The sequence below is a fragment of the Pezoporus flaviventris genome, unplaced genomic scaffold, assembly GCF_033815535.1.
Source record: "Pezoporus flaviventris isolate CSIRO_AGI_PZ_B2104156 unplaced genomic scaffold, CSIRO_AGI_Pfla_v1 ptg000072l, whole genome shotgun sequence".
Classification (NCBI taxonomy): domain Eukaryota; kingdom Metazoa; phylum Chordata; class Aves; order Psittaciformes; family Psittacidae; genus Pezoporus; species Pezoporus flaviventris.
Window position 1 is genome coordinate 3841395 of NW_026892620.1, and position 22756 is coordinate 3864150.

General features: G+C 37.0%; 1 protein-coding gene across 2 annotated transcripts in view; it reads left to right on the plus strand.

The window, feature by feature from the left end:
• ANKRD10 (ankyrin repeat domain 10) overlaps positions 1-20772 on the plus strand; it is a 38013-nt gene extending 17241 nt beyond the window's left edge. For both annotated transcript variants that reach the window (XM_061472754.1, XM_061472755.1), the window contains exons 4-6: positions 12077-12312; positions 16171-16266; positions 19137-20772. In XM_061472754.1, coding sequence (XP_061328738.1) covers positions 12077-12312; positions 16171-16266; positions 19137-19597 — 793 coding nt within the window. In that variant the 3' untranslated portion in view covers positions 19598-20772. The remainder of the gene's footprint in view (positions 1-12076; positions 12313-16170; positions 16267-19136) is intronic.
• Positions 20773-22756: the final 1984 nt, after the last annotated feature.

Consider the following 22756-nt stretch of genomic DNA (forward strand, 5'->3'; position numbering starts at 1 on the left):
ATGCAATTTATGTGTGTTTAATTGTGTATTATTTATCATGGTGACAAACAAGTGTCCACAGTTCTTTGTGGAGGAAAAGCCTTCTTGGTGCCATGTTTTGTTTTGCTCTTTTACGCTGTTTTTAAAATGCTGGGTCTTAATATAATTACATAGTTTGCATCACAGCATATATATAAATATAAAAGCTATAAACACGGAACATGAATAAAAAATAAAAAGCAGATGCAGCTGTTACACTGATTGGAACCTCTTCTGTTTTATGTCCATTTGTATGCAGTTCCCTTGTGCATTGTGTACTCTTCTGGGTAAAAATTCTTCTGCAACTGTCATTTGAACAGTTGTGTATTCCTTAGTGACTAGATTCAGAGCTAGGAGAGAAGTTTCAAACACTGTATTATCCTGGGATAGAGGCGTAACTTGTGGGACAGGATGTGGCTGGGTGTGCATCCATCCAATTGAACACAAGTACTTGCTTGCTTCAGAATTCAGTTGATCAAGGTGCTTGAATAGTAGCATAGGAAGGCTTTTAATTTTCCTGCCAGAAATCATAAGGATTGGGGGAAATTTGGTTTGTATAATGTGATGGGGTGCTACAAGACATCATAGAGATAGTTTCCTTTCTAGTTTCTTACACTCTGGTCTCTAGGTCTGACATGCAGGGATAAACGTATCATTACATCTGTTTCTACCAGATGACAGATTCATATTGTGATGTTGATCTAGTTTAGGCACATGCTTCAGCCACTTCCTCATTAAAGCTGTCTTGCATTCATTTGAATGTGTAAATTAACTCTTGTGTGATGCCAGAAATGTCCTATCTCTGGTATTCAGTTTTTCAGCAAAAACTGCATTCTGTTCCCTGACAGTGGCTTAATTTTAATAATTCTCCTTTGCAAAGTCATGTGTCACGATCTGCACTGTGTTATTTAAAAAGAAAAAAAAAAAAGAAAAACATGCATCTTTTTTCTTCACAACTGCCTCCATCCTCCATAACAGAAATCTGTTCAGTGTAAATTTTTTAGTGCTGCTGGATTAGCCCTTTGTGAAATCCTTGCGCTATGCTTCTGTTTGAAGTGAAGTCTTGTTTCATATTTTAATTATGACCCCTCCTGTGATCTCTCAACTTTTGTTCTTCTCATTTGTACTCTTAACACTTCTTGACTTTCTCAAATCCAGTCACCTTTAATGAAGAGACAGAAGAAGAGTGATGTATCACAGTATCACAGTATCACAGTATGTTAGAGATTGGAAGGGACCTCGAAAGATCATCTAGTCCAATCCCCCTGCCGGAGCAGGAACACCTAGATAATGTTACACAGGAATGCGTCCAGGCGGGTTTTGAATGTCTCCAGGGAAGGAGACTCCACAACCTCCCAAGATGTGTAGATTTCATGAGGACAACGCAGAAATTGGCCATTCCTTTGTGATGTAAACTCTCAGTTCCTTTTCAGTTTGGAGGGGAAACTTCTATGGCCTGTTTTCTTTAAGGGTCTCAGCATTCAGAGATCTCTCCTGTCAGTTTCTAGATTTCCCAATTTCTTAAAATCTTGGCAGATACTTGCAGGTTTTTAACATCTGTGTTTTTCTTCACCCTTAAGCATTGATCTGCAGTCCATTTCTGATGTTTGCATACTTAGGAAGTGCTGTTACAATGTCATCCTTTTCCTTTAGAAGCTGTACTGCTGCTACATTGATAAAAGTGTAGAAAAACCAACATCTTTCTTTCTTCGGGTGATTAGCCTCATCTTAGGGTTATTAGCCTCATCTTGAGAGTTCAGGTTCTTGCTCGTCGTTTGTCTAGGAATAGGATTTAGGTGCTTTTTCAACAGTGCTTTTAATCTGTTAATTAGTATTTTAATACTGATAATATGGTACTTTTCAAACTCTGCCATTTCATGCTTGATTCTTTCTGCAAACCTGATTGCTTGTTCTCCAGATAGTAGTTAAACTGCTGGATTAATTACTGTTGCATTATTAAACAGTGCAGTATAGTTGAGGGAAAATGTGGCTGTTCCTATTTAACTGTATATAACAAGCATTTTAAGGGCTGCCGCTGTAGTATTCTTCTAGTGACAATTCCGCAGTATGGAGGCTATACGTATTGGAATTCATTCTTCCTTTCCTGCCTTACATAAACTCTTCTGGAAAGGAAAAGTCAAAGTGGTTTGTACATTTCTGTGGTGAAACTCTAATTCTTCCGCAAAATAATTACAAGTAAAGCTTGCTGATTTCTTCCCTGTTTGGTTTCACACTTGATTGTCCTCACTGTGGAAGAATTTAAAGTGTAGGAGGTTGTGATTTTGAAGTAAGGCAGTAATTTGGGTTTAGTCTCAAAGAAAGATTTGGAAATACTGAAGCAGAACAAAGGTGCATGCATATCTGATAAATAGAAAAAAAAAGTGGAAGAGAAAGGCTCAATCTTACAGCTGACCGGGATGGAAATAGGTAGTTTTCACAGTTAACAGCTGTTCTAAGTAATTGCAGGAAGGTGAGGCAAACTCCTACCGCTAAGTTCCTGATCAGTTTGAGAGTCAGTTATTCTTAGTGGGAGTGGAGTAACAACAGTAGTTACTGACATCAGTTCAGAAATAGAGGAACATGAGAGGTTGTATTTTTTTTATTAATGAAGTTAAATCCTTCATTAAAGCAATGATATTTTATGACCTTTCTGGAGCATAAAGGAAGTTCACAGGATATGGATCAGCTTGATAGGGGAGCTTATTCATTAGTGCCAAGCTTTTGTGATTTTTAGCACTGGTTTCTCAGCTTCAGCCCAAAAGAGATGGGATAAAGAACACTGAAGTGTTACTAAGACTTTTGTGTGAGGAAAGCTGAGATTTCTGGTGAGAATGTTTGGATTTTTTATTGGGAGTGATCTGCCTTCCCGTGTGATACTGTGCTCATGTCCACTATGCAGCTTCCCTTCAGACAGGTTATTTTTTTTCTGCAAGATAAGGTATTACTGACATCAGAAAACCCGGGTGTGGTTAAGTCAGGTGCAGAAACCAAAGTGTTACAAAGTGGCACTTGGCCAGAGCACAAGTTAGGTACGGTGGAAGAAACAAGGGTGCAGTGTATTCCCAAATAAAATGGCCTGATTAGTTTGGTTTGTTACTCCAGTCGTCAGTGGTGGTGATCGCTTGATTTGCTGGTACTTTTTGGTTGGATACATGATGGCAGAATTGTTTTGCAGCACATGAGTGCTGACTTCTGCTGTATTGATTTGGATTTTGTTTGCTGTTCTAGTTTGTGTCTTTTCAGTAGAGTTGATCATAGTTCAACTAGTATTTTTGAACCTGGACAGAGACCAGTAGGTAGTTGTGGCATGGCCCAGAACATGTTCCAGTTAGTCAGAAAAATATTCTAATGTGTCATGCAATATTGTGGCAATATCCATAGGTGCTGGAATGGGTTGCCCAAGGAAGCTGTGAATGCTTCATCCCTGGCATTGTTCAAAGCCGGGTTGGACAGAGCCTTGGGTGACATGGTTTAGTGTGAGGTGTCCCTGCCCATGGCAGGGGGGTTGGAACTAGATGATCTTAAGGTCCTTTCCAACCCTTACTATTCTGTGATTCTATGTGCCGCAGATTACAAGATGTATCTCATTGCATGGAGGCTTAACAAACCCTGGAAGAGCTTTGGCAGCTATAAATTAGGGGAAATGTTGCTCTTCTGTTTCAGCTTCTGTTGCCTTCTTCCGATTTTGCTTGTTGCTTAAACATGGTAGATAAATTTTCTTTCAAATGGAGGAAAAATCTAAGTTGAAAAAACTCTTGCAAAGTTAAAGTGGTTTTATGCACTTCAGTAGTTTCTTAATCCAAAAGATCATCTGTCTTATTGAATAAGAACATCAAGTTAGTTCTGTCACAAAACTAAATTTTTTTTAATTTGATGGTCTCCCTCTCCATACCTATTACAGGAAAATAATGAATCCATCTAATACATTTAGTCCTGTAATTCTTGATTATTTTTTTCCCTTTTGACGCAAAAATACTTCAAAATTAATTTCATTCTTAAGCTCTTACTGTCCATGCTCTTGAACTTTCTTCCATGTTTGGCACATTTGAAAGAAGATTGCTTTCTTTTTCTAATTCTAGGCTATAATTGCTTTTCATTTGGTATGCTGAAGAGATACAGCGTGATTTTATTTGCTACTAGAAGCATCTTAGAATATGAATTGCAAGGTTGTTTATCTTTCCAAGTCAGAGTTTGCACTGAACCTTCCTTTAATAGTATTCCGTAATGCTTTCCTCATTGTAAGCAACTTCATCTGCAATTCCTGACATGTTTCTAGAACCATGATAGCAGCAGAAATGATAGTTCTCATTTTCATAAGGTTGGCTAGCTAAGTAACTCTTACATTCTCTTTGGATTTAAAGTGGCTGCAGTACTAAAATGGTGCTTATTTGGAATTCATTTTTGCTACTGATCTAGGAAATAGTTATTTTCAATGTAATAGGTCTTTTCTGTTATGCTGTATTGCAATCAGGCTGTTGTTTTAAGAGTTTCCATAATCTTTGATACCTTTCTTTTGTGAGTTGTGCTTAGGAATCACTTGTTACATACTTGGATATGAATTTAAAAATGCTGTTGATTATTGATGCCAGGCAAAGTCAGATAGGCCTATATTGTTCAGGCAAAATTTTATTAGAAACTGTGAATCAATTTTGCAAGAGGTACTTCAAAGTGAAATATTCTGTTTGAAGTCTTCCTTAAAGCATATAAATTGGAATACAGATACAGCAATAAATCACCACCTGATGGTGATGCTTGTAGTAATTCCAGTGTTGCCTGCCATGGTTAATGAATTCTTTCTTCTGCCAGCATTTGCTCAGTCCCGAGTTGAAGTATCTAGGAGCTAATTAGAGCTGCATAATTTCTAGTGTACCTGTTTTTTCATATGAAAAAAGTGGCTTCATAAAGGAGAGCTTCATACTTCCCAGTATAGACACCTTGTTAAGATTTTGGAAGATGTTTGTCATAACTCTACCGTTGTTTTTAAAAGTCTAAAATAATTTCAGCTGCCACATGTTCGGTTGTGAAATAAAAACTTGGCACCAACTTGTGCTTTTGTACATGCCCAGTATGTAATCCTAGCATGAATTTTTATAGCTCTTCCCAGCAGTGACACACATCTGTTTAGTTAAGAGTACTTTTCTCTTGGTATCTGAAAAAAAAAAAAAAAAAAGAAAAAAGTTTGAAATTATCTTACAACTATTGTATTTGGACACCAAAGGGTTAAAACACTTTAGTATTTTAAAATCATTTTGCTTTTAGAAATTTTAGACTAGTATACTGATGTTTATATAGGAAACTTTTTTTTTCTCACTGTGGGCGTTTTAGTGTTCTGATCTTTTTTTCTCTTTCTTCTTTTGTTTTGTTTTAATCCTTGTATTTGCTAATTTTTTGTATAGGAATAGTTACTAATTCTTTTGAGATACAGCCTACTAAATTTAAAGTAATTGAAGCCATGAGTTGACCGGTAATTTTAATCCATTCTATATAAATTTCAGTGAAGAACTGACAAATTGGTTTCAGGATGAAAGTAATAATGCTTTAAAGGCATAGAAGGCTTAGTATCTTGTTGTTAAGGTGGTCACATGATAATGGCTTACATATTGAATAATGTGCTACAGCACTTTATGTATGTTAATGTAACTTTTAGTCTTAATGTTGCCTGCAAATATGTGATCCCTTATGATATAAGTTTCCTGTTTATGCACCATTGCCCGTTTAAATCAAACAGAAGATTCTGAAACTGTAAAAACTACACATGTCAATGTTTTACAGCTACGTAATTCGAATTGACTTGATTTTTTCAAGTAATCCTAGAAAGGGGGAGCATTCCATATAGAAACTGCTGAAACTGCCACAGGTGCTTCTCCGAAAACCTTACAGTTGTGGCATTGAATGTTCAGTATCGCTTCCTTTCTGCACACAAGGCATACTGTTGAGGTATTTGTTGCGGTGATTGGTTTTAATGCTAATCTAGGAATTCAGATATAGAATCTATAGATTTGCATGCTTTGCTTACCCTAATTTACAATTATCTACATTTTTATTTGTAAACTAACAATAGATAAGTTGAGATCAGTATTTTTTAACAGATATGACATTGATATACGAAAACTGTGGTTTATTTTCTTAGATTGTCGCATGGCATTAACAAAAACACAGTAAGCTGTAGGCAATGTAATCACTATTTAAAATTAAACATTTAGGGGATTTTTTTTACATATATGAATGTTTTGGGGTTTTGGTTTTGATTTTTTTTCCAAAAACATTTACTGTTGACTTTTTACAGCAGACATTTGTTTTGGTTTTCAAGGTATGTGACATTATAAGTGGAAGATAGTGTATTGCAAATACATTTTGATGTTAGACACGATTTTTTCCTCCAATAAGTATGAAAAATACCAATAATTGAAACAACTTAGAATCAAGTTTTTTCTAAGTAAATTCAATATAATTTATAATTCAATGCAAATATTTAAACAACTCTAAGTTTTGTATTTATTTGGGTTGGGGTTTTTTTTTTCTTTCTGTAACTTAATCATCGTGGAAGTGTGTTGCATATTTTTTGAGAGCTTGCTTCAGATATTTTTTCCTTCCTTTAGTAAACTTCCCAAAACAACAAATTGTGGTTAGGTAGAAATAACAAAAACATCCTCCTAAACTGAAAGTTAACAAGTTTCTGTACAGCAGTCCTATTTGCTCAGATAACATACCTCTTTTGGTTCTGAAAAACACTTTAATTACAGTGACAGCCAGCATCTTAATGAACATTTCAGAAGAAGAAAGTATATAAACATATGCTTCATCAGTGTCTTCTTTATAGCTGCTTTGATACCAAGACTCTTAGATGAACTGGGGCTTCACAATGGGAGTTCGATGATGTCAACCAGAGGGAGAAAAACAGATTTCAGAAAAAAAGTCATCTTCGTGCCAAGATTAGTCAGTTTTGAAGACTGCTTGTGGACATCACTTGATGGAAGAATGAAAATGTGTTTTAAGAGTGTTGTTTTAAGCACTGTAGGTGTGTGAATAAATGTATATGAAAAAGTCAAAGCTTTAAACCTTAATATAACAGTGCATGTTTTGAGTTTATTTATAAAACACCTGTCAGTACAGAACAATGCAAGTGTTAAATGTCATCTGTCAAGGAACTTCAAGATCACCTACTTATACTCATCCATAGTCAGACTTTCTTCAACTTTCCTCGTGGATTTTTTTCTATTTAGCATAACTTTATAGTAAGGAAATATATCTTTCTGATTACATTTGTCTGTCTTTTGCTTCGGAGTTAGCATCTTCTGTACTTTGAAGAAAACAGTATGTCTATGATTCTTAGCTCCTGGATTTCAGCCTACACCAAGGCTGAGGGTAAATGATATCATGCTTCATCATTCTACATTGTTTTACATGGAAATGGTGAATAAACTGCGGAATAAGAAAATACTGCCAAGTAAAAGAATCTTAACAGGACTCCTTCATTTTTCAAATTCTTTAAGTCCTTTGGAAATGATGCAAGGTACGTGTTTTCTAAGCATAGAGTGAATTGACTTTCTGACCTCTTACCAAACCTGCATTTTAGTCCTGGGCAAGGTTAAGTAAGGAATTTTACTCCTGTTTGTCAGTTCAAGCTTTCATGTATGTTCCTGTCCAGAGTAGGTGCTAAAAAGGGAATGGCGTTTTCAGAGCTTAAGTTTTCACTGTCCTTCCTTCAGTTTTTACACCTGTTCATGTAACTGGACTGACTTTCAGAGATGTCTTCAGGTTTTGAAATTTTTTTTTTTTTTCACTGGAGAGAGGGAATTAAGGTTTTGGAGCACAGCTGTCTATTTTCACAGTAACTAGGACAGCCTTTAGAAAATACTGCACCAAGTTGATGAATGCTATTCAATAAAAGACTGACTAATCACAAAATTCATGGAACTTTTCAAGGCTTAGTCTTATTTCTGTAATAAGACTTTCTTGAATCCTTCCACACCTTTCTTACTGGTAGCTGCTTCCTTCGTAAGATCATCTTTGGAAAATACAGTCTGTATGTAGTCTTGAGTCAGTTAGGTAGCCTCACTTAGAGAAAAACCCTAAAAAGAAACGAGCTTGTCCTCAAGTTTGTTGGGGGAACACTCCCCCCCCCCCCCCCCCCCCAAAAAAAACAACCCCAAAAGAGAAGGAAATTGCCTTACTTATTCTAAAATTCTGAGTAATGCAGTTACAGAAATAGAACTGTCATATTTGCAGTATGATTAGCAGTAACAAAAGGATAGGTTGCCTGAAGATTTAAATCAATGTGTTCTGAGCTGCTTTGGAGCTTCCACTACTTCAGGGTGTTTAGGATAAAAGATCAATCAAAGCTAGTACCGGAGGGATTTTTAACTTATTAAAAAAACAAAGGATGGGTAGAAAAGAAAGTTTTAATTCTTCTTTTCCAAGAGACATTAAGTTTTGAGATACTTTTGTCCTTGTTGTCCAATGATTTTCCTTTTTTCCTCTGGTTGCCTTTCACAGTCCAGGTCTTGAAGTTACATTCAGTTATAACATCCTTTACCTAGTCAAATACTTTTTATTTATGTAGGCAGCTCTGAGAAGTGAAGTATCTTTCAAGGAATAGTTCTAATAATTGAAGTAGTTGAAAATTTACTTAAATACAGTGATTACTCTTTGAGTTTCCTGGTTGTTGATTTATTTATTATTTTTAATCATGCAGTCCATGTCAGGTATAGTCTAATTAATAGCCAAATGAATCTTCAGTTACTCTTTCCTCCTTTTCACTCAAGAGTTTACATTTAAGTGCCGTTCATAACCAAGGGCTGGCACAGGAGTTGCACATAAGAGAGTGAACTCCTTTTAGTTCTATGTGTATCTGGGGCAGTGAACCATTTCTGGTTTTATTCTTATAATGGAGTGTGTTTACAGTAACGGCTTTTATATTCTTAATGCATGGAGTAAGCTGAGGTAACTGCTTCATTTTCAGGCATTGACAGCATTTGAGGTAGACCTGCAGATCTAGTAATAGATGTTCCCAGCTCTTTGTAACTACTGCTTATCTATAACAGGATAGTTCTCCTCAAGTCCAGAGTAACACTTTTAAAGAATTGTCTAGTAGGTGTCTTATGTTCATTCAAGTACGCCAGGGTTTACTAGAAGGACTGTATTTTTCTGTTATGCACTCAGGATCCTCACAGTGGTGGCAGTATTTCTACATATTTTGGAAATGCATAAAATTATTCCAGTCTGGTAAAACTCTGTGATATCCTTTAAAAGCATTTATTTCATTTAGCCTTTTTTTCTTGGATTACATTCATTTCATTATGATGAGCTAGTATAGCATGGTTAGCTCTTGTTGCCTTTTGTGTTCCCGCTGACAGATTTTTCCTTCTAGAGAAAGCTAGACAAACCAGCTAAAGGAGTAGATCTTTCTAGCCTGTTTTTGAGAAAGTCAGAACGCAGAGAGGTTCTACCATTTTGCCAGCTTCTCCTTTTCTTTAATATTGGAATGCAAGCCAGTTTAACATAGTCATGTTCTCTTTCACAGCAGTCTGCCAACCAGTTCCTAGTTATCTAGGTCCTGTAATCTCCTTACGTTTGATTGGACTTCTTTTTTTCTTCTCTTTTGTTTTCATTGCTAACTTTTGAACACAGGAAATTCTCTTGATATTGACAGGCTAGATTCAGACTCAGATTTTTAAGAGAGCCATTTCTAAACTCAGAAGCAAGAACGTTATATCCAGCGTGTTTAAGTCCCTTGAAAACCTATGTGGTGCTGCCAAAATAATCCTGTAGAACAAGTATGTCTTTGTCTACCCATTAAGAGTAAGCTGTTCAGGAAGAAGTGGGGACAGATCTAAAAATATCAAGTGTCTAAAAATATGAAGGGTCATTACATTTTAAAATCTGGCAAACATTAACTTCAAGTTCACTTATTTTGTTTCTGGGAAACCTTTCTTTCCTGGAGTTTGGACATGTAGTCTTACACACTTGCATCTTAGTTTGTACATCTCCAGGTGCCTCTGGCAACTTACATTGACATTCCTTTGGGAAATGGTGACCTGACTGTTGTCTGTCTTGCAATCCATTTTTCAAAGCAGAGTTATTGTCCAGTAGCACTTGCTAAGTAATAGAATTACTTACTCCTTGAAGTTTAATTAAATTAGGTGGCTGGTCAACACCATCTTGTTTTGGCCATTTTTATCTTTGTGTAACTTTAATTTGCTCCTGTTTATATTTCCTTTACTGTCCTCTTGAGGCTCTGAACTTAAATTTCCAAGAACTGAGCTATTCTATTTGACCAAAACAGCTGTATTGACATTTCTGTTTCTTAAATTGTAGTTGCATTGTGTTGAGTCCATTTGCTACACAAATAAATTGGAACTACTGAAAAAGCATTAAATGTTGTTAGCAGGGACTTTAGCAGGCCATATAGTAGAAGTGTGGGAAAGGATCAGCTGTTTTGCAGGATTTCTGAAATGATAATCTGTTCTTAAAATGAGGAAGGAGAAGAGAACCTTCTGGAGATTCAGCAAACTTTATACTTTGAAGCTTTCTCCTAGTGCCTGAACTGAAATATCCTTTGTTCATGTTAATCCCATTCATGTAGTGCCTGCACTAGATGTACAGAACAAATTACTCTCTTTGCGCATATCTGTTAGGTCTGAAGAGCAAATACCTCTACCTTGAGAGTTCATGTCTAACTCTTTTTTTTTTGGTCCTCCAATGTCTTACTTTCTAGACCTCTCTTGGCTGCTGTTCTCTGGATTTTCACTAGTGGTCCAAGTAAATGACAACTTAAAATACGAAATTAACCCTGATCTAGCCTACTGTTTTTTCTGATTCTGTAGTGTTTTGACTTAATCTTCCAAATATTACGTGATCTAGCAGTATCCATTTATGGAATTGGTCTTGCGGTAACAGTTTCTAAAGATTTTTTTAGTCTCATTTTTATAGCAAATAAGTTGCAGTGATCTAGGAAGCAAATCTGGGGTTCTCTATTTTCTGTGAGCTGGAGTGAATTTTCTGCTTCATACGAGCTTCAACAGAATTAGGTCTGTTCATCTTCTGAACTCTTATACTGTTGGCTGGTCTGTTTCTGGATATTTAAGTAATGGACTTGATAGACTTGTGTAAACTGCTGAAGCCAAGAAACAAAAATTCAATTTTCTGACTAGTTAGATCTGTCCGGAAAGGTGGAAAAAACCTTCAGAAATGTTCATTGGAATCTTTCACTTAACAATCTAATTTTGTCACTTCTGGCCCTCTTTTGTCTCCACTTTCATGCACATCCTTATGAAGTTAGCCTGTATTTCTAAGCCTGTATTTTCTAAGCACAGACATACTGTATGTTTGTGTAAATGCATATGATACAGCACTTTCTCAGATTAAACCTCTACGTCCCTATCTGTCCTACCTGGTTTCATTTATAATCTCCTTGATGCATTAGGATATTCCTGTTCCAATAACAAAGCAAGTCCCAGCACTTATGATGTCACACACTTTGAAATGAGAAACAAATCAGAAAAAAAATAAAATAAGCAAAGCATAACTAAATATAGCATCTTTATCTCTCTATCTTTTCCTATATATGTATATATTTTGTTGTTAGGAAGAATAGTGATGATGTTGTTACCTTAGAAACCAGAATGCCATGGACAATTGCCAAGTCATGTTAAGTTTGTTTTGAGTTTTTGATCTTTTGCTCACGTTAAAGCAATAGATTGCAGAAGATGATAAAATTCAAGGCTTAAAGTAGTCTGAAGTTTACGTAAAAACCACATACTTCAGACTATTTTAGAGTAAAGCATTTTGAGAACTTTAAATAGGAAGATGTTTTTTTTAAGTCACATAGTATATTGATTTTATTTAAAAGTGCATTGTCTCCCAAATTTGTTTAGAAGCCAGATATATGTGGGAAAAGTTAAGTTAGTTATAAAACTAAGATTGTTAACTAATTTCTTAATGGAAATTTGCTAAGTGTATGTTTTCTCTCACCAACAGATAGATAGTCAGTAAGGGCAGCAGCAGCAGCATGCTGGCTTGATGAATGAGTGTAATTCAGTTCCTTTGTATTGTACAGCTTGAGAAATGCCAGTGGCCTGACAGCAGCAGACCTTGCACATACCCAGGGCTTCCAAGAATGTGCCCAGTTTCTCTTGAACCTACAGAACTGTCACCTGAATCGTTTCTATAGCAATGGCACCTTAAATGGGGTTCATCAGAATGCAGGTCCCAATCCATTCAGTGGTGGGACAAGTCGAAAGAGATCCTTTGAAGATTCAGAGTCTGCTGGAGTAAAGAAGGCTAGAACTGAAGGTGAGACCCCGGAGGTAAAAGGGATGGGGGTGAGACTCTTGCTGAGAAAGGAAAATAAACATTTTTAAAGCCTTTCAGAATGATGTTGAGTATTCTTAACAAACTCGTGTACATACCTAAGTTACATATCAATACAAGAAGCAGATGAATACCGTTATTATGGGCCACAAGATCCCAGTTCTCCCTGTCATCCCTGTGTTCAGGAATTTCTATTTACAGAGAGTGCTAAAGTTACGTGATGCCAAGAATAGTATGTGGAGGAGTAGTAGCTGAAATTAGCTTCTACTCAATTTTCCCTTTGGGATTGATTCACAATTCAAAAACTGGTTGCTAGATAAGATGGATGAAAGAAATTTAATGCACAAAGGTTTCTCAAACAGAGAGGGTTGTATCTGTGGCATTAATGAAACTGAAGTTTCCAGGATCATGTTCCAAGGGCAACTGATCCCTTACAGGAGGATGCAAGACTAGGATGAACCTTAAGGATTCCTATTCAGCCTTGTGCATTGAGGATTGTGCTGCTTCTTCTGCCAGCAGTAATATCGTAGTACAACCTCAGAGATATGAGTACAGATTATTCCTGGGGAGATTCTGGTTGGGCACAAGAGGAAAATTTTTCACAATTAGAACAATCAGCCATTGCAATAATTTCCTTAGGGAAGTGGTAGATTCCCCAACACTGGACACTTTAAGATTCAGTTGGATGGGGTGCTAAGACATCTTGTCTATTGCTTTTGACAAGAAAGGTTGGACCAGATGATCCTTGAGGTGCCTTCCAAACTGATACTCCTATGATTCTATCCTTTTTTTTCTTGGTGGCTCTATGAAGGAATCTTTTTTTACATTTTTGAGCAACTTGAATAATGGAAACTCTGCTTTCTTTCTGTTGGTCATCCCATCAAATTATTAAAAAGAACGCACCATTCTGCATGCAAACCTCATTTCTTTTTCTGTGTCTAGCATTAGAGACGCTTCCTTCAGCTAAAGTTTATATTGTTCTAACAGATGTGACTGTCAGTGAGCCAAATAAAATGGGCTTAATTCCAGATAACAAGAGGGGAATTGAGACTAAAACAATGCTTCTAAATATGACATGGGCAACACAAATTACATCAATATTGACACTCTAGTAATTGCTTTAGGCCTTGCTATCCAGCCACCATTTCAACTATACCAGGATCTGAGGCCTTAACAGGGCACTCCATAGCCAGTCATAAATGGGGTATGTTACTTCAATTTGGGAAATACGGGATGTAATTGGTCTAAACTGTAAGTAATTTCATGATAGAGAAGAGCACTTATGCAATTAAATGCAGGACTGCTTTTCAGGAATAACCTCCTTAAATAGCTACCTCAAATGAGAGAACATACACAGTATACAGATGCTTGTAACAGCTGCTGAAAGATTCCATCAATGCATTCATGTTCTGTTCCTGGGAGGTGCTGCTTGCAGTCAAAGATACGTACCTTTTATTTTGAAGGGCTATTCCTTAAAAATGTTCCTAACTAGCAGTCTCTTCTAGATTCAGAAAACTGCTCCAATCTGGTCAATTGGAAACATTTCCCCACAATCTCTGAGTGACACTGGGCTAGCTATTTTTCTTCTCTACTTTGTCATTTAATTGCAGTATCTGTTACCTTTCAGCATAAACAGTGGATAAGTTACATTGAGCAAACAAATAGGCAACATCATGTTAGTGTTAACAAGCTCTCCTAAGCAGTTACAGAGATGTTAGAAAAGCAGAGTCGGTAATACTTGAAATTTTTACTGGTATGACTTTTTAAAGACCTTTGCAAACAAAGCCAAAAGCTTTGCTGCACTGCTTGAAGGTTTTTTAAAGCAATTAAGCGATTCATCCCAGCTGCAAAGCTGAAGTTTCTAATCTGATGCGTCCGCCCTCAAAACCACGAGCATTAGTAATACCTATCAAATCAGTGTAAAAAGTGTATTGGAGTGAGAATGAATCACTGCTCTTGAGGCACTCTGTAAACAACAAGGCTGAGTAATGAGAGGCCATCTTTGTGCTTAGCTAGCCTTTTTACAAAACAAGCCCAATTTTGTGGTAATTTTGCCTTTACAACAATCACACTATTCTGTTGTCCTTTAAAGACTATTTGCACAGGAGATTCCATGTGCTCAGAGAGAATGCAGGCAACCTCTGTTTGCAGGAAAGAGTCAGATTTTGATGGCTATACCCCAGACTGGAGCAGTCACTGCTTTGGAAAACCTGTGTTTTGTGACCAGACACAGTATGTGCCCCTTACATGAACCTGTAGGCAGTAGAGTTGGAAAAAGAGAAATACTTGAGCTGTGCTTTGCCTTTTCTTCTGGAATAGCTGAACTAAGAAGTGCGTGGGTGTTACTTGTGTAATTTTGTTTACATGCACACACATGTATCTCCTATTGGGTGCATAGTATTCAAAAATCCTTCAGCCTCAAAATTAACCCACATTGATACATGATACACTGTGATAGAAACTGATTACATTCAACTGTAATGCGAAAATTGCTTCCAAAGGCTGAAGCTGAACTTAAGTAAATTGGTGGCTGTTTCCAGGATATGCACAGTTTTTAATTTTGGCTTAGAAGCGTGCTGGATTTTGTATCAAGTTTTCTGAAACCTATTCCAGAAATTTCACCCTGTTCCCTGGGCTGGTTGGGTGGTGCCCAGGGTCAAACATGACGACGATGATGATGATGGTGTGCACTGGGCCTGCTGGTCGCATGGCTGTGTTTGCAGCAGACCTAATCCCAGCCCCTCTGGCTGATGGCCCTTGGCAGGCTGACTTTTGCTCTGCACTGTACGTGGTACATGCAGTGCTGACCTGCTGTATACAACCAGTGACTGACTGTATCACAGTGTCACAAGTCCCAGCATGGCTGCTTTTGTGTTCTTTGTGAGGTAGGGATGAAGAGTATTGCCAGGTGTACCCTTGAATTGGCCAGCATGAAACTGCACTTCGACACTCCTCTAGGTAACTAGAAAAAATGCCTTTTTCTTCCTGGTTCAGGGAGAGCTGAACCTCACTGATCCAAGGGCCTGCATTTCCTTTAAGCCCTGTGTGATCTCTCTGGCCCTGAAACACTTTAGCTATTGCTTAAGGTTCTTTAAACCTTAAGCAGTTTACAAAAACGTCTGTTGTGCCCGAGGTAATGACAGATGACTTGCACTCTACTAAAGTAACCATTTATAACGTAACGTTAGGAGTGTGTGCAGTGTGTATAGAAAGGTGTGTTAATGCCAGTGTGAGAGCAGTGCAGGGTCTGATGGGGTAGTACTGGAGCTAGGCTTTGGGTGGTAGGTATATGAGGTAGTGAGGCAAGCGCATATTGCTTACTAAAGCATTTCCCATGGCAGTCTAACCACTTGCCAGCTTTTCTTGGAAAACAGATGTTTATTCAGCTCTTGAAAGGATCCCTGGAGCAGTCTGGTATGACCAGGGGTGGGTTACTGGGAAATGGCCCTTGGCGTTGAAAGAGGGAGCAGTCCAGACTGACAGGACACAAATGAGAGGTTGAGACTCTGTGTGACTGTCAGGCACACTAGCTGTAAAACCTGAGTATGGGTAACTTAAATTACTCTTTATTCAATCTGTTAGTATATTAGACTAATAATTGTTTGATATATAATTGCAAAATCTGATAGACTGGTAATTTTCCATTCTGAGGAATTAAAGTGAGTGTGCAAGTACATAGCATTTACTTATTCTGTATTTGTAATTTCAAACATGTCAGAAGTTTTCAGATGTGAACAGTTCACATTTCTTTGTGAAAGGTTTTTGCTTTAATAATCGAAGTACTTGTTGGCTGAGTTTTCAAGTTGCACCAGTGACTAAATGTGATTTTTATTTTATCAGCTTACAGCTTTGATGGCTTAATACCAATGATGAATGGCGGAGTTGAGGACGATGCTGACAATATGCACGTTGATAGAGAGTTTGCTGTTGTATCAGGTGGGAGTGGACAGTTACCTGTTAACTGCAACAACATTCAAATGGTTGAAGACACCAAACAACAGGAGAGTACTTCTGTTGGACCAAAAGAAATTGAAATATACACTGTTTCTGCAATGCAAACTCCTTGTCGTTGCAAGAATCAATATGCATTTTATTTTTAATTTAAGTATAAAACTTAGTCTTTTATTTTTGCACATTGCTGTCTAGAGTCTTGAAAAGTATTGTATTGCTGTAACACCCATTATACTGGGGGTTTAGTAGGTATCGGAAATTAGCTGTTCACACAATATATTGTAATGGTTGCAGAGAAGGTCTATTAGTAGTTCATTACTATTTCAGATAAACAGAAATCCACAGTGGCTGTTTCACTTTTAACCGGAGGCTTGTATTACATCGTGCCTTGCTTTTAGTTGCTAGAATTTTAGGTAAGAATCAAAAATAATGTAAATTATTCTTTTCATTTCCATTAAATAGGTTTAATTGCCAAGAAGGCTTCATAAGGAAATACATCCTAGTGCTTATATAGCTTTGAAAATAGCGTATGTTACCACAAAACTATATTCAAAATATTCAACAAATACTATAAAGAATAGTTGAGACATATACCGTGTTTTCAGAATTTGTTCAGACACAATAACCTAAGTGCAGGATTCTGCTGTGGGTTTTTTTTTCTATGTAAATACAAGACTGGACACAAATACTGTAACTAGTATTTGGAACTAACGTACCTTGGAAAACAGTTTCTGTGTTTCGTACTGATCGTCATGAAACAGTCCAAGTGTTACTAGTATTAGTGAATATTAATGCTCTAATTTTTTTTAAGGGCTGCTTAATTGAGATGTTTTTGGTAACCCCAGGATGTGTATAAAGTTTCAGTGTCCTGGGTCAGCTTTTTCCATGCACTTTGTAGGTAAAGGCATGGAGTTACTATGATAGTGCATTAAAACATTCAGAAATGAATTTCTTTAATTTGTTCTGCGATAAACATGTTTATGCTTTGTACCATAGATCAGATTCACCAAAGGGAATGATAATAGATATTTTAATATATTAGGAATAAATATATACATATATATATATAATCAATACTTAAGAAGTAGACTATGATATTTTCCAGTGATAATTACTAAGTGTTCTTATTTATGGAAAAATGATTGTCTTTCGTAAATATGCTCTTATTACTATAGGTGCTAATTTTTAACATATGATAACAGTCTATAATTATCACTAGACTATTCATTACCTACTTTTGCATATTTACTAACAGTAGTGCCATTTTTATTAAATTTGATTTGGCAAAGCCAGCCTATGAGAATTTGTTTTTAAACAGTTAAAATTTTGCACTTTTCAGTTAATAAACACTATATGAAATTTCCTCTTGTGCATTTTCATCACTGAAATATTAGCTTTGATGCTTTGATGGGTTTGGGTGTTTTTTTTTTTAATTTCCACTATTCAATAAGAATTTATGGTTACTGAGTTCAGCTGATGTGGTTATTTTAACTCATGTAGGGACTAAACAGGAAACTGCAGTGAGTACATCCAGTGAGTTACAAATCAAACACATTTCTTGGCATTATGTATTGCTGTATGTGAAGTATCAGTATCCTAATCCATATTTCATATAACAGTCTTGCAAAAGAATAATAAAGAACCAAAACTTCAGATTGCTTCTTGTCAAACAGTGGTACTCATTATAAACAGGAACCGAATATTCTGCAAATGTGAGAAGTTACCAGCCGACTTAACTGGCTTGAACTGGAAATACGCAGTAAATGCAATCCTGTTTTGCACATAGGTTTATGCATTCATGTGTACATAAACATACGTGCATGTATACAAGAGTAATGGCAGAAAGTAAAATCATATATACAGATATATATGATGACATATGTATATATCATATATATCTGTAGTTTCCACATTTGCCTTGCTCATCTTTACCAATATAGATGTACATTTTAGATGTCTTTTACTGGTAGGCATTTTTAAGGCAGAATATATCACCCATTTTTTTTGTGCTAGTACTTTGAGTACCGCTGCAAAACCATATATTTCAGACAAACTGATGAAAACTGTTTATGGAAATAAAAGACCATTGTATTAACTACTAAATTCAAAGGAGAAATTGCTTTAAAACAGTTGTCTGTGGGGGTTTGCATGCACATTTTAGAATTTTGTTTCCTACTCTAATCTTTTTTAGTCTTCTGTGCACTCTGCTGTTGCTGTTGTATGGCATTTTGCATGTGGATTGTACAGATTCTAGCTAGATAAATGGAAGAACTTTCTGAATAAAGGAACTTTGAAACATTTTATATGAGCACCCCAACATAACATTTCCTTATTTGACCTATTTCAGCATGTGTTGTACTGTGAGTTCCCACTAAAAGAGCCACAGATAGATTACAGCTGAAAAATAGTAGAAGAAAACCTTCACCTTCTCACAGATAACTCAGTTCTTGTATGTACATATTCTTTCATCCCAAGAGTGCATTACAGTAAAGGTGGAAAGATGCCTTTTATTCTGCCTTCCAAAACACTGCCCAGAATGTTGTCTGCTACTTATTTTATACAGTTAAATGAAAAAGATTCTGGGAAGTTTGTGTTGTCTTTGCCAAGATTAATATAAGCATATTTACACATCGAATGTAGGTAGATAGTTGTATTTACAACATAAGAATCCATGCTACAAGCTTACTGGTCAACTCTCCTTACTTTGAACTACCTATACTGTTATAAATAAAGAGTAGATTATTTTCAAAGCTGTGTATGGAAACATTTTTTAAATCAGTGGAGTATAGTGGAGACATTTGGATGTATTTCGATTTATTCTTAATTGTTGGTGACAGGTGTATTTCTTAATGCAGATATGAATAGCAGTAGCTCCATATTGAATGCACTGACAAATGGATGTGCCATCAATGGACATTTGGATTTCACCACCGCCCAACAGCTCAGTGGGATGGATGCCAGGCGTGAGGAGTGTTTAACACCTAATGGAATAATTCCTGGAATAACTTCTCCCAGTAGGCATCGAATTCATACCAGTAACAGCACCGAGGAACCAGAAAAAGCCATGAATAACTCCACCGAAATGTGTGGATCGCTCCATCTGAACGGAAGCCCTAGTAGCTGTGTTTCTAACCGGCCCTCATGGGTGGAAGACCCTGGAGATACTTTGCATTATGGACACTATCATGGGTTTGGGGATACTGCTGAAAGCATCCCTGAGCTCAGCAGTGTTGTCGAGCATTCCAATTCTGTCAAGGTTGAACAGAGATACGACAATACTGTCCTAGGCACAATGTATTTGTACCACGGTTCCTAGGTGATGACCTTTGTATCGAGCGCATATTGAAATTGCTACCAAATGAAACAGAGGGGACAAAATCCTCACATAGCATTAAATTTGAAGATCGCAGTTTATTGCTATTTTTACACTTTGTTTATATGAAAAGTAAACTTTTAATTTGACGGCCTTATACAATAGTTGTAGTTTGTTGCATGTATGGGGCTTACTTAGTGATAAAATAGGTGCTGTTATGATGAATGTTTATTTTTTTTTATTATTACGGAATGTTCTGGTTTTGTATTTTTTTTATTTCTAAGCTCATGAACACTATCTTTCCCTTTTTAGAGCTGTTTTATTAAAACAATGTTTGACGGAATTTTGTGAAGAAAATGTTACATATGTGCATCACTTAGAAGCGAAGATCTTACTTTTCCATATCTTCTGCTGAAGCTATGGTAGCAATATCAATGCCAGCTATCACTATGCAAGGTTGAAAGTGGCAATCTTCTGGAGCTTCTCTGACTTTATAGTTTGTACATTTGTTTGGTAAAAGTAGATGTTCACCTTTTCTGGACGAGTTGTTGAAAAACGCAGAGACAAACTTGGAAGAAGTTAATCGTTTCACTTCCTGTGTAGTGTAGAAGTGCTTTTCGTTGTTGTTGGGCTCTTTGCATTATAGAGTGGGAAAGAGGGCTGCCTTTGTTCGGTCGCAGTTGGGTGTGCTCGGGTTAGCTCTGAATTTGTGGCAGTTTCCTTCGGCTTCTCTCCTTTATACGTACGCTTGATATTTTACCATAGCTCACAGACCGGAGGCATGTTGGCACTGTTCTGCTTTGTACGCAGTTTAAAATTGCTGTTACTTGTTATAGAATTTGCCAAGTCAAAAATATTTGAGTTTGACTGTCTTGGATATACATTTCTTGTCCTTTCTTTTCACATATGCTTCGGAAATGTAACGTTGTGTACTCTTTGGGCAGTGCTCACGGAAAATACATTGTATTTAAAGCTTAATACACAAAATTCATGTAAGTGCACTATATGAGCACTAATAAGTTGCTGCTTTGTGTTATGATAAGTGAAGTGTGGGGAAGAATATGGTAAATGAGATAAGCCCTCTGAATTGTGTTGATTTTTTTTGTTCTTATTTTGTTTAAAAAGGGACCTTTACAAATTGGATTTAAAAGAAATAAACCTATTACATTGTATCTGAATATCCTGTTTAGACGTTATTATTTTGTTGGCAATTTGAGAAAGTTTTGAAGTCACATTTCTCCATAATCCTTCTCAGTGCGACTGTGGAATTTCTTGATTTTGTCAGTATATGGAAGCAATCAGGAACAGCCCAGTAAGCTGTCTTTGAATAACAGAAACACATGCTGGATATTCTGTGTATGATGGTTGTATCAGCCTTGAAATCCAAAAGTAGGTTAAAATACTGGCTGGCTGGCTGGCTAGCTTTCATGAAAATTAGTCTCAGCATTTTTAGGCAAAATGCCATGGACTACAGAGAAGTCAGTGGTTTAAATAGACTTTATGTGGTTCACTGTCTACATACAAGATACAGTGTATTCAAATTGAGACCAACACTGACAGGAAAATTGACTGGTCCTTTTGCCAATAGCTTCCCAAGCCAGCAGAATTCCTCAATGCCTTACAGAGACCAAGATGATCATTAAAGAAAGCTGAATCTCACCTGGGACAAGCTGTTTCTGGCATGCATGTAGCCACTTGCTTGTGCTCAAACAATGGCATCCAGGCCCTCTTCTCAGGCAATTTAATTTGCTGATGTAGTGCCCAGAGGCACGTATACTGTTGCCATCATACTAACATGAGAGATTAACTTAAATGTCTTGTAGCTTTTGGTTTGGGGATCTATTTAGCATTTGCTGAGCTTGCTGCATATGCTTTCTTGTGCTTCTTCAAATAAAGCAACTCACAGTTACAATAAGCACTGCCATCTTACGTACATAGCTATAAACTTGATTCCTAAAGGATTTTCTTAGGGTAACGATGTTTGCAAGTGTCTGTTCCGATGGTAAAATTTTAGGTATGTAATTTTAGCATTTCATAAGGCAAAGTTTTTAAAATCTGTGTACATTTGGCTTTCATTCACTTGCTTTTCATGCCTTTTTACCTAAAAATAGCTTGGAGGACACTGTTTCAGATTCAAAGAGAGAGCTACTGCTTTATTTTGTAAAGCACTTCTGTGCCTGTGTGTTCAGCCACATGATAACAGAGACAGATTTCAAGGTCTGCGTCTGTTGCCAGACTCCATGGAAGCTAAGTGTTATATTCTAACTAAATGTAGAAGACCAGTGAAGGCCATATGATGTAGACACACTGGGGGGGGGGGGGGTTGCTGGATAGTTTACAGCTAATGTGGCAAAAGGTGGAAGTCTCTGACAAAACATGCCTCAGCCAGGAGCTGAGATGTATCACTCTTAAAGCATCAAACAGTTGTTTCATAGGAATTTTGAGACTGCCTTTTTACAGGTGCTCTTTGAGACAATACATATTTACAGCAAAGGCCATCTGAGGTCTTTGTTTTAGATTATTCTATAAATCTTCGATAGAACATGAAATGGGGAGTCCCAGAATCACATCATGGTTGAGGTTGGTGGATACATACCCAAATGTATGGTACTGTTACGAACCCATACAGGTTTGTTTTCACGAGAAAAAAAAAAATCTCTTCTGTTTAATTGGAATTTCCTGGTTTTCAGTTTGTCTCATTATTTCAGATACACGTAGCCATAAAAGTAATAACAGATCCAGGTGCACTCCTGGTAGGGAAGGTGCTGCATTAGCAGGTGAAGAACTTGTGAAGCGTGTAATGAGTTTTGCCAGGTGTACTTGTGTCCTTCCATATGCAGCTACTGGTGACACAGAAGCCTTGTGTTTAAATACCTTGCTGTTAAAATACAGAGGGCTGTCCTGGTTTTACTGTGTAGACCAGCTGACGTAGGTAAAGCAGCCTGGTAGGGTTCACAAACCCTCTTCAGGCCAGAGTGATGAATTTCGGATTCTGCTAACAGACAGCAGCGCTGAGCCATTTTATTATGCTGTGCTCTGCACTTCCTGACAAGATTGCTGAGTTCTAAGCACCTGGGTTTAAATTCCCACAAGCTTTTTGTCGAGCAAGGGCAGCAGTATTGTTCGTACTCAGGCCTTTTGTCCAAGTCCAGAATTTTCAAA